The 13,222-nt window shown below is 36.0% G+C and overlaps 1 protein-coding gene across 3 annotated transcripts in view; it reads right to left on the bottom strand.

Moving 5' to 3' along the window:
- The window catches only part of TTC29 (tetratricopeptide repeat domain 29), a 246,768-nt gene that overhangs the window by 97,535 nt on the left and 136,011 nt on the right, over positions 1-13,222 (bottom strand). For all 3 annotated transcript variants that reach the window (XR_012378039.1, XM_073892328.1, XM_073892327.1), the window contains exon 10: positions 1,917-2,040. Coding sequence is in view for 2 of the 3 variants with exons in the window: in XM_073892328.1 (XP_073748429.1) it covers positions 1,917-2,040 (124 nt within the window). In the remaining variant the exon portion in view is untranslated. The remainder of the gene's footprint in view (positions 1-1,916; positions 2,041-13,222) is intronic.

Here is a 13,222-nt window from a genome sequence, read left to right on the forward strand (position 1 = left end):
TTGGCAAAAAAGCTCAAAAAATGCAAATATAAAAATTACCCCTCAGAAGGGTTTATTGTTTTATTTTCCTTACGCTTTCTGTAATTAGGAGAATATAGGCTGATACTTAATTTTTGTATTATGCTAACACACTAAGTTCTAGGTATTGTTTGGTGGTAGGGTAAAGCAATTTGTGTTTTTGACACTTCTGTTTTGAAGAACAATCCTTTTAAAAGGTATGTATAACTAGGAATGCCAATTCTGCTACTCAGAATAAGCTCCCATTAGACTGCCCACCTCACAAGGACATGAGTTTTGTCTATTTTTCAGCATGTTATCCCAAAAAGGAAACAAAAGCACAAACAAGATCCAGGAGAGAGGAGTCACCAGAGTAGAGTCATACCACAGAGATGGGGCAGCAGAAGGGGCACATGGTGAGAGAGAGAGAGACCTGAGGTGACAGGTGGGAGAGGCACAAAGAAAGAGGGGTAAAAAAATTGGGGAGATCAGAGGGAAAGGACCACCAAGGGTGAGAGCAGACCAGAAAAACAGGGCCAGGAAAGAAGAGCAAGGCATGTAGGGGAGGAGAAAAGAAGGAGAGTGACAGTCAAGAGAAAAAGGGGGTTGATGATAGTGGATAACAGGAGAGAGGAAGCAAATGAGCCAGGGTGAGTGAGAGAGAGGGGTGTAAAAAGAAATCAGATACCCTGTTTGAAAGCATGCTTCCCATGGCAGGAATAAAAGACGGTAGTTTCATTCATTTGGGTTAATTTCAAACTCTATTTCCTTAAAAAAAAAAAAGCCTAGATAATTCTGAAATCATCGGTCAATTATGTGGCAAACAAAAGACTGTAGTGGTTTAGAATATGTGTTTGAATACCACTGCCACCTAGAAACGTGGAGGCCTGGGGTAGGTTTCTTAAACCCTCTGAGCCTAGGGAAAAGGGGGATTGTATGATACCTCATAAAGGTGTACAGAATAATAATGGCTTATAGAGCTGGTACTTGCTTCCCCTGCCACATGCTATTGTAACTGCTTTACATTCATTAACTCATTCCTCACTACCACCTTATGAGGGGAGAAAATTGAGGCACCTAGAAGATAAGTAACTTGTCGTAGGCCACAGATCTTATAAGTGAAAGAAGTAGGCTTTTCACCACTTTAGTATTAGAATTAGTGCCTTTAATCACTACATATACAACCTCTCAAAAAAGACTAAGACAAGGTGTAGAAACATAGTTTAAGAATGAAACTGTCCTCAAAAATGATAGATCCTATTCATTATCTAAACAGCAATTATAACTAGAGTAAAAAAGCCTCTTTTATACTGTTTCTTAAAGAAAAATCTGGGTAATGAAAGCAAACTCAGGAGAAATAAATCAAAAGATCAATGCGTTATGACCAATTCATTTCACTAGTAGTGGCCTCTTGAATAACATCCTTTTATTTTAGACTTTCTCTTCTTTCTCTTTTCTTTCACATAACTGGTCTGATGCTAGAATTCTGTATTTCCTTCAGAATTGCTCTTGGGATTGTCCTTTCTTCTCCTGAAGGACCTAACAGGGACATCACAGCTGAATTAATGAAATGAGAATTTGGAGCAAGGGAGATGAATGTTAGTGTCAGTAGCTAAGAGCCAACCATTATAATGATAGTCTTTGAGTTGAAATGTTTTAATTGCTCTTCAAATCCAAAACCACTTAGAATCTTCACTAGTTGTGAAGATATGAATCAGTTTTAGCAGCTTGTGGTGACTGTGCCCAAGATGGCACTCAGGTCCTGGAAGAAGAGGAAGTAAATGCCCAGTGCATTAACCAAACCCTGTGGCCCTGGGATCGTTCTGCATAAAATATTATGGGAAGGTGAGAGTCAAATGGGAATAGAATTTTAAAACTCTGAAAATTTCTTCCTACAAGAAAGAAACACATATACTCACTTTTTCATTGTAGATATCCCCAAGCATTGTACTTGCTCTCACAACATCTTGTCTTTGAAAATTGTTTCCTGCAATTTTCACAACTTTTTTCAAGTATTTAATTGCTTCTGTCATCTCTCCTTGGCTGGAATAAATAAAATAGGAAACTATTGGAGTATCATCTCATTTAATGTCACAGTAAAGAGAAGAAATTTTGTGTCTTTGCTTTAGAAAGTGCAAAATGGTCCAGGATAATGAAATGTGAAATGCAAATTTAAAAAATATGTGGGCTTGTCTTTGTTGGAGTATATAGTGAGTTAAAACTTAAACCTTTAAACCCTCATTGTTGCTGGTGAGATTGTAAAATGGTGCACCTGCTTTGGAAAACAACTTGGCAGATCCTCAAAAATTTTGATACAGTTACCATATGACCCAGCAATTCCACTCCTATATATATGCCCAAGAGAAATAAAAATATTATGTCCATACAAAAACTTGCACACAAATGTTCATAGCAGCATTATTTATAGTAGCTAAGAAGTGGAAACAATCCCAATGTCTATCAATTGAATGAATGAGCAAAATGTGGCCTATCCATACAATGGAATATTATTCTGCCATAAGAAAGAATGCAGTTTAGTGATACATACCACAACATGGATAAACCTTGAAAATATGTTAAATGAAAGAAGCCAGCCACAAAAAAACATATTGTATGACTCCATTTACATAAAATGTCCAGAATAGGCAAATACATAGAAACAGAAAGTAGGTTAGTGGTTGCCAAAGGCTGGTGAGAAGGGGAATGGAGAGCGGTTGTGAAGAAGTATGGGGTTTCTTTTTGGAGTGACAAAAATGATCTGACTTAAATTGTGGTGATGGTTGTACAACTCTGTGAATATAACTAAAAACTACTGAACTGTAGACTTTAAAATGGTGAATATATGGTACATGAATTATATCTCAATGAAGGTGTCATTTTTTTAAAAAAATAAAACCTCTGAAAAAGTGGAAATTTTCCACACTACTTTGCAAATGAAGCCAGTCCTTTTGGGGAGGCAGTACCTGCAGGACGTATTAGAACAAATAAGGTGAAAAGGGAGTATTCAGAATTCCCCCAACCAGGACTCCAAAGAATGAGAGAGAGATACAGCCCCCAGATGGAAGAGCCTGGCTTCTGGAAGTCATGGCACAACCATCTGGCAAACCCCAAGAATTTATATAAGGAAGAAATAAGATTTCATTGTGATATACCACTGAGATTCTAGAGATTGTTACAGCAACTGAAATTACCAAACCTAGCTAAAACAAATTTGGCTATTTCTTTTCTCTCATAAAGAATTGAAGGCATATCATTTTAAAGATTTCAATGGACTATATTCAGAAACTTCTATTATTTGAATTCTGCTCTCATTTTATAAATCTGAGTCCCAAATACTCATCAGTTTTTCATGATCTGAATGCCACTTCAAGTATATACAAATCTTAGTTTTATATGAATGAACAAGAGCTAAACAGAAAGAGGAGGGAGGAATGGAAAGACTCTAAAAATCTCCCTAAAGGAGATAATTATTTGAAATTTGAAAGCCAGTCTAAGGAGATAGGCTCTTTTAGGAGCCAGTTGTAGTGATGTCCTATGTGAAGAATGCTTAGGGGCCCACTGAGAGAGGCACACTCTCATAAAAGCAAACGAGACTAAGAACCAAGATAAAAAATATTTGCTCAACCGAAGAGACAGTAATTTTCAGAAAAGAGCTATATTCAAGGTATAATATACTATGACTGATTTTGTAGAGGTCGCTGAAGCCAAAGTCCAGCTCAAGGGAAATTTGGCTGCTGATACAGGGACATGCCATAAACAATTAAAATGCTATGGACAAAGCAAGAAGTGATTTCAAAATAATGGCTCCAAATTAAGTGTTCTGAAAAAATTCAGTATATCCGTTGACTCTTTGGATTTTTAATTTTTTCCCCAACTCCTAACAGAATGGTGAATCTAAGAGTATATGAAATTCTACTGTTAAATCATATCAGAACCACTGAAAATTTGTATTAATGTGACAAAATCCAGAATTTAGAGATTTTTAAATAACAGAAAACTTATAATGGTAGTCTTGAACTAACTATAATAAAGGAAAAACTCTTACTCTTATTTCTGAATGTCTCTGAATCCCTAGAATTTCTCTTTGCTTTCATAGGCCAGCAGTTCCCAGTGAACACCTCTGCCATGACTCAATAATTCACAGGATGAAATTCTGAAATGCAGAGGTTTGTTTTGCAATTGAGCTGCTCCGTGCACGGGTATTTCTCAGTTTACACTGCAAGGATTTACTCATAGGAGCTCCGGAGGGTATGGTAATGAATGTGGCATATACAGAAACTTTGCTACAAATTTTTAAATTACTGCAATTACTGGGTGCCTGGGTGGCTTAGGTGGTTAAGCGTCTGCCTTCCGCCCAGGTCATGATCCCAGGGTCCTGGGATAGAGCCCCGCGTCGGGCTCTCTGCTCAGCGGGGAGTCTGCTTCTCTCTCTCACCCTCCCTCTCCCTCTCTGCACTCTCTCTCTCAAATGAATAAATACAATCTTTAAAAAATTATTGCAATTACAGAAAAATTTAGCATTATTAGTACCATATTTCATTGATTCTAAAACACACATTTTCCCAGGTTTTAACATTTCTAAAATCAGGATGTCTTACAACAGGTGGGCATCTTAAAATCTTTGTCAGATGGGGAACAGTCAGATAGGTCAAAGTTGTTGCTGCAGAAGTGGATTAGGTTTATAATCCTGGACATGACCCAACAATTGCAATGCCTTGATATTTCTGTTAACAACTATTTAAAGATAATTTCAGAAAGGGATAGGAGTACTGGTTGTTTTTTAAAAACCTTTATGAAATCTTCTGGAAGGTAAGAAAATACCAACTTCAAAATGGGCAAATTGAGTGTCCATGACTTGGAAAAAAATCCTGGAGATGATACTGGAGCACTATTTTAAGAAAGGCTATAGCACCAAAGTTCTTGATGGCATAAAAAATAATACATTTAGGAAAAAAAACAGTGACAATTCTGATTTAAAAGTGGTTCAGAAGAATTGGACTTGGAATGCAAATATGTTTGAGGAGTATAATCAATTTGTATCTTTTTACATGAATGCTTAGGAGTAATAAAAATGTCTGTGTGTAAATGAGCCTAAAATAGCTCTTTTGTCAAATATAAAATTGAAATTCTAAGCAATAAGAGTTATTATGTTACAGTTTAGTTAGAATATGATTTTTGGTAGTATGTAAGGTGCATCATCTGATAGAAACAATCTTAGATTCAGTGAAATCTAAAAATAAAGTTACTCCTTCAGTAGGATGGGTAGTTCTTTGGCTAGTAAATTTTTGATTAAAAATTTCTAGGAAGTTTAAAATTCACATTGAATTTATGTATACATGATATATAACTAGAACATAATGAGAGCCAACAACTCTAAAACTGGTCTAATTACTTAATAGTTCTAATAAATCTGTACATGTATCTATTCATTTTATTTAATTTTATGCAAAAACAAATGTACCTAATTTTTTGTGCCTGTGTTTATGTCATATGTGCATAATCATAAAGCAATCATGTATTCAACAGCATTCTGTTTATATAGTGGGCATCAAAATATCAACATTTCTAACCTTACAAATTCACTTGCGAAATGGCATTCATTTCCCTGGCTGCAGTTTAAATGGCAAAATTTAATATTAACCTAAAATCTCTGAGCAAATAGAACTCAACACATAATAATATTGTCCATGAATCTCTACAATAGGTGATTGGTGAACTATATTATTACCACATGCAATAAACAGTTGAGAAAGCATTTCTCGAAAAAGTAATATAAAAGGTAATATTTTATTTTCAGTGGCAAGAGTTTTTTTAATTTTTATTTAAATTCAATTAGCCAACATATAGCACACCATTAGTTTCAGATGTAGAGTTCAATAATTCATCAGTTGTGTATAACACCCAGGGGTCATCACATCCCATGCCCTCCTTAATGCCCATGGTCCAATCACCCCATCCCCCACCCACCTCCCCTCTAGCAACCCTGTTTGTTTCCTATATTTAAGAGTCTCTCATGGTTTTTCTCCCTCTCTGATGTCTTCTCATCTATGATCGTCTGTGCTGTTTCTTATATTCTGCATATGAGTGAAACCATATGATAATTGTCTTTCTCTGATTGACTTATTTTGCTCAGCATAATACCCTCCAGTTCTATCCACGTTGATGTAAAGGGTAAGAATACATCCTTTCTGATGGCTGAGTAATATTCCATTGTATATATATATATACCACACCTTCTTTATCCATTCATCTGTCAATGGACATCTCGGCTTTTTCCACAGTTTTGCTATTATGGACACTGCTGCCATAAACATTGAGATGCAAGTGCGACACACGAATGGGTTGAGTGTGTCAGAGTCACTACCGGGCAAATTAAAAATTATTTGGCTGTTTTACAAAATTAACTAGAGTGGGAAATTATGTGCATAACCAAAGCAAAGAGTTATCTAAGATTAGAACTTATTCAACTTGGAAAAAAATGTCAACCTGCCTTGTTATTTCTATTCTTAATTATTCTTGGGTATAATTGTCGTACAATATTGTATCAGTTTCGGGTTTACAGCATGATGATTCAACACTTGTCTACACTGTGAGATGATCACCACAATAAATCTAGTCATCATCTGTCTCCATAAAAATGTTACAAATTTTTTTTTGCTTTTGATGAGCACTTTCAAGATCTACTCTCCCTCAGCAACCTTCAAGTACGCTCAACACCACTGATTGGAGTTGCTCTGCTGCACACCACATCCCCATGACATATTCACTTCACACCTGGAAGTCTGTACCTCCCAACCCTGTTCATCCCTTACACCCAACCCCTAAATCCCCTTCTTCCTGGCAACCACCAAACTGCTCACATACATGAGTTTCATTTTGCTTTGTTTTGTTTGTTTGTTTTTTCAGTTTGTTTTTCAGATTCTGCATATAAGTGGCAGCTTAAGTATTTATCTTTCTCCGCCGGACTTATTTCACTTAGCTTAATACTGTTAAAGTTCACCATGTTGTCCCAAATGGCAAGGTTTTATTCTTTTTTATGGCTGAGTAGAATTCCATTGTGTATATATACTATATCTTACTCATTCATCCACTGATGATACTTAGGTTATTTCCATAACTTGGCTACTGTAAATAATGCTGCAGTGAACACAGAGGTGCATATACCTTTTCAAGTTAGTGTTTTCATTTTCTTCAGATAAATATCTACAAGTGGAATTGCTGGATCATATAGTTCTACTTTCAATTTTTTGAGGAACCTCCATACTGTTTTCCATAGTGGCTGTACCAATTTATATTCCCACTAACAGTGCACGAGTGTTCCCCTCTCCATGCCCTTGTCAATATTTGTTTTTTATCTTTTTAATAATAGCCATTCAAACAGGTGAGAGGTGATACCTCATTAAGGTTTTGATTTGCATTTCTCTGATGATTAGTCTTCTTTGGAAAAATGACTTCAGATCTTCTGCCCATTTTTTAATTAGATTGTTTGGGGGTTTTTTTGCTATTGAGTTATGTGAGTTCTTTATTTATTTGGATATTAACTCCTTATCAGATATATGACTTGCAAATATTCTAGTTCAGTAGATTATTAACATTAACATTTTGTTGATAATTTCTTTTGCTGTACAGAAGCAGCTGTTTAGTTTGATGTAGTCCCACTTGTTTATTTTCGCTTTTACGCCTTTCTTTTTGGAGTTAGACCCCCCCCGCCAAATCACCAAAACATATATCAAAGAGCTTACTGTCTACCTTCTCAGTTTTAGGATTTCAGGTTTTACATTTGTCTTTAATCCATTTGGTGTTAATTTTTTGTGTATGGTGTAAAAAAGTAATAACTTTTGCATATGGCTGTCCTGCTCACCTAACCATTTATTAAATAAACTGTCCTTTTCCCATTGTATATTCTTGGCTCTTTTTTGTAAATTAATTGACTGTATATATATGTGTGGGTTTATTTCTGGACTCTCTATTCTGTTCTATTGATCGATGTGTCTGTTTCTATGTCAGTACTGTACTGTTTCTGTTTGTTTGCTTTTGCTTTTTTTGGTTTGTTTTGAAGATTTTATTTATTTATTTATTTATTTATTTATTTATTTATTTGACAGAGAGAGAGAGCACAAGTAGGCAGAGTGGTAGGCAGAATGGTAGACAGAGGGAGAGGGAGAAGCAGGCTCTGCTGAGAAGAGAGCCCAATGTGGGGCTAGATCCCAGGACCGTGGGATCATGACCTGAGCTGAAGGCAGAGGCTTAACCGACTGAGCCACCCAGGCACTCTGATTATTATAGATTTATAATACAATTTGAAATTAGGGAGCATGATGACTCCAGCTTTGTTTTTCTTTCCCAAGATTGCTTTGACTATTCAAGATCTCCTGTGGTTCCATATACATTTTACGATTTGTTCTATTTCTGGTGAAAATGACACTAGGATTTTGATAGGGGTTGCACTAAATATGTAGATTGCATTGGGAAGTATGGACATTTTAACAGTATTAATTCTTCCAATCCATGAACACAGAGTATCTTTCCATTTATTTGTGTTTACTTCAATTTATTTCATCAATGTCTTATATTTTTCAGTGTACAGGTCTTTCCACCTCCTTGGTTAAATTTGTTCCTAGATATTTTATTCTTTTTGATGCCATTATAGATGGAATTGGTTTCTTTTTTCTTTTACAAAGATTTATTTATTTACTGAGAGAGTGAGTGGGAGGGGTGAGGAGCAGAGGGAGAGAATCTTTCAAGCAGACTCCCCGCTGAGCGCAGAGCCTGATGCGGGGCTCGATCCCATGATCCATGAGATCATGACCTGAACCTAAGAGTCAGATGCTTAACTGACTGAGCCGCCCAGGTGCCCTGGGATTGTTTTCTTAATTACTCTTTCTGATAGATTGTTGTTAATGTATAGGAATGCAACAAATTTTCATATGTTAATTTTGTACTCTGAAACTTTACTGAATTCATTTATTAGTTCTAACAGTTTTTTGGTGGACTCTTTGGGATTTTCTATATGTGAAGTCATGTTGTCCACAAATAGTGACAGTTTTATCTCTTTTTTCCCTTTTGGATACCTTCATTTCTTTTCCTTGCCCAACTGCTGTGGCTAGGACTTCCAATACTATGTTGAATAAAAGTGGTGAGAATGGGCATCCTTGTCTTATTCCTGATCTTAGAGGAAAAGTTTTCAGCTTTTCACTATTGAGTACAATATTAGCTGTGGGCATGTCATATACGGCCTTTACTATGTCAAGGTTCATTCCCTCTATCCTCACTTCCTTGAGAGTTTTTATCATAAATGGATGTTGAATTTTGTCAAATATTTTTTTGCATCTACTGAGATGATTATATTATTTTATCCTACATTTTGTCAATGTGGTGTATCATGTTGATTTTTTTGATTTCCCCTTTAATTGACCCACTGGTTGTTCAGTAGCATGTTGTTAATCTCTATATATTTGTGAATTTTCTGTTTTTTTTTCTTCTTGTAATTCATTTCTGGTTTCATATCATTGTAGTCAGAAAAGATGTTTTATTTGATTTCAATCTTCTTAAATTTATTGAGACTTGTTTTGTGCTGTAACATATGATCTGTTGTGAAGAATATTCCCTGTGCACTTGAGAAGAATGTGTATTCTGCTGCTTTTTATGGAATGTTCTGTATATATCTATTATGTGCAACTGGTCTAATGTATCATTTAAGGATGATGTTTCCTTATTGATTTTCTGTCTAAATGATCTATTTATTGATGTAAGTGGGGTAATAAAATCCCCTACTTTTGTTGTAGTGCTGTCAATTTCTCCCTTTAGATCTGTTAATATTTGCTTTAGATATTTGGGTGTTCCTATATTAGGTGCATAAATATTTAAAAATGTCATATCCTCTTGTTGGATAGATCCCTTTATCATTATGTAATTCCCTTCTTTGTTTTTATTACAGGCTTTGTTTTAAAGCTTATATTGTCTAATGTAAGTTTAGCTACCCCATCTTTCTTTTGGTTTACCAATTGTATGAAACATCTTTTTTATCCCTTCACTTTCAGTCTGTGTGTATCCTTACATCTAAAGTGAGTCTCTTATAGGCAGCATATAGATGGGTGTTTATTTTTTTATTATTCATTTAGCCACATTGTGTCTTTTGACTGGAGAATTTAATCCATTTACATCTAAAGTAATTATTGACAGGTATGTGCCTATTGCCATTTTTTAAAAACTGTTTTCTGGCTGCTTTGTAGTTCCTCTATATTCCTGTCTTCTTCTTTTGCTTTCTTCCCTTGTGGTTTTGATGACTTTCTTTAGTGTTATGCTTAGATTCCTTTCTTATTATCTTTTGTGTATCTACTATAAGTTTTTACTTTGTGGTTACCATGAGGGGCATATATAACAGTTTATTTTAAGTTGATAGCAACTTAAGTTTGAATACATTCTAAAACTCTACATTTTTACTGCCTCCTACTCCACCTCTTATGTTTTTGATGTCACATTTTACATCTTTTTATTTTTTGTATTCCTTAACTAATTATTGTAGCTATTTTCACTAGTTTTGCCTTTTAACCTTCATATGAGTTTTATCAGTGACTAACCCATTATCTTTACTATATATTTACCCTTACCAATGAGATTTATACTTTAATATGTTTGCTTGTTACTAATTAATGCTTTTTTTTTTTTAGCTTAAAGTAGTTCCTTTAACATTTCTTTTAAAGCCAGTTCGTGATGATAAACTTCTCTAGCTTTTGCTTGTCTGGAAAACTTTTTATCTCTCTTTCAATTCAGAATGATAACCTTGCTAAGTGGAATATTTTTGGCTGCAACTTTTTTCCTTTCACCACTGTGAATATATTATTTGCCTCCCTTCTCACTTGCAAAGATTCTGTTGAAAAATCTACTGATAGTCTTTGGGGTTTCCCTTGTATGTAACAACTTGCTTTTCTCTTGCTCCTTTTAAAATTCTCTCTTTATTTTTAACTTTTGATATTTTAATTGTAATGTATCTTGGTGTGGATCTTTCTGGGTTCATTTTATTTGAATCTATCTGGGATTCCTGGATATGGATGTCTATTTTTCTCCCATGTTAGGTAAGCTTTCAGCAATTTATTTCTTCAAATGAGTTTTCTCCCCCTTTCTCTCTCTCTGGTCTCTTCTGGGACCCTTAAATTATAAATATTATTCTGTTTGTTGTTGTCTCCAAGGTCTTCTAAGCTATCTTCCCTTTTTAAAATTCTTCTTTTTTTTTTGCTGCTCTATTTAGGTGAGTTCCACTGCCCTGTCTTCTAGATCACTGATCCTTTCTTCTGCTTCACCTAGTTTGATGTTGAACCACTCTTGTGTATTTTTCACTTCAGTTATTGTATTCTTCAGCTCTGTGAGTCCTGTTTACTTCTGCGCTTTCTTATATTTTCTATCTCTTTGGGGAAGTTCTCACTGTGTTCATCCATTCTTCTCCCAAGTCATTGAGTATCTTAATTATTTTACTTTTGCCTCTTTATGAGGTAAATTACTTATCTCTATTTCATTAAATTTTTGACTGCGGTTTTATCTTGCTTTTTCATTTGGATCATAATCTTCTGTCCCCCGCCCTTTTTTTTGATTCTCTATGTTTGTTTCTATGTATTAGGTGAAACACTACCTCTCCTTGTATAGGAGTGGACTTGTATAGGAGGTGAATCTTGTTGTTCAACATTGCTCTAGCTCTTGGTTGTCTCTTGAATCTTTGTGATTACCTAAGCAGCCTGATTTATTCTTGATAGGTGCAAGGGGTTGAAGTGTGCCAAGACCTGTCAGTTTTCTAAAGGGAGGGATCTCAGTCAGCACCTACTTTCAGGCTGATTGGAAGCCAGATGCTCAGGCAGCAGCTTTAAAGTATTCAAATATATATGGTCCTGTGGGGCTATAATTGTAAACCCTGCAGACCTTCAGAACAGGTGACCCAAAGGTGTCCCTTGGGTGACAGTTGCAAAATTTGAGGCTTCCAATGAGTGTATAAGCTCTTTTCTGTGAGGTACCAGTGCACTGTAGCAAGGCCTAAAGAATTCAGAAAGATGGCCTCACATGGCCTATATTCCCTGAGAGCACCTTTGTAGCCCTCTAGGTATGTGGCAAACTTGAAGTTTGCCCTTCAGACTCAAGTTCCAGGATGAGTAAATAGGCCTCTTTCACGGAAAGATTGGGAGTGTGTTTCAGTCTTCATTCTCTGTAGTACTCTGGGGATGGTAACCTGCCAGGAACTGTCTCTCTGTTACAGTCCATGGGTTCCAGGGATGCAAGCCCCTCTGGCTATCAGAGCCAGGTGACTGAGGAGCATCTCCTATGTAGACTTCATGTGTCCAACAGTTTTAGCAAGGCAGCAGGAGAGCACAGAGCTGGGGCACACTTGCTTGAGTGCAAAAATGGCACCCACCAGTGCCTCAGCCTGGAGAAAGTCCCACAGGCCTCTGCCCCTCCGGCATATGCTTTAAGATTAGCAAACTTCACATATAGTCTATGTACTTTTCAAATTGTTACTTTTGTGCTGGTCCCTGGGGTAAGTCACTCTGCATATAAGCTCGTTAAGAGAAGTACTCTAGTTCCCTATAGCCCTTTGGGTTTCCTGGATGTCAGCCTTGTTGGTTTTCAAAGCCAGACATTTTTGGGGCTTGTCTCTCCATTGCAGGTTGGGGTGGCTGATGTGGGGCATGAATCCCTCACTCCTCAGGGAGAAGTTACAGATTTGTGAAATCACTCCCAATTATGGATTGTTATGTTGCAGGTGGGGTTTTGATAAGAATGCATCTCAGCCTCACCCACCCATCTAGATGTGGCTCTTTTACTGTTTGTTGTAAAGGAGCTGTTCAGCTAGTTTTCAGATCTTTTTCAGAAAGAACTATTCCCTATGTAGCTATAGATGCAGTGTGTCTATGGGAGGTGAGTTCAGGATCTTCAAATGCCACCATCTTGTTTGCCCTCTCTTAAGCTGCCTTTAAATACCGACTAAAATTAAATATTTTGTCTACATGCTATTTTTCTATGATCTGTATGGAAATAAACACAGCAGCTCTGAGGAACAACTGCATGATATCCCATAGTCTTTGATCTATACTAAAAATTTAATAAAACTAATCTTCAAATGTCAAAAAAAGAAAGAGGGGTGAATTGTATGGTATATGACTTACATCTCAATAAAGCTGTTTTTTTTTTAAAATAAAACCTTTTAAAAAGTTTATAAAAGGTGAATAGTAGTTTGTTCTTG

Source organism: Callorhinus ursinus, unplaced genomic scaffold (genome assembly GCF_003265705.2).
Source record: "Callorhinus ursinus isolate GAN/ISIS: 27379988/994484 unplaced genomic scaffold, GSC_fseal_2.0 scaffold4, whole genome shotgun sequence".
Classification (NCBI taxonomy): domain Eukaryota; kingdom Metazoa; phylum Chordata; class Mammalia; order Carnivora; family Otariidae; genus Callorhinus; species Callorhinus ursinus.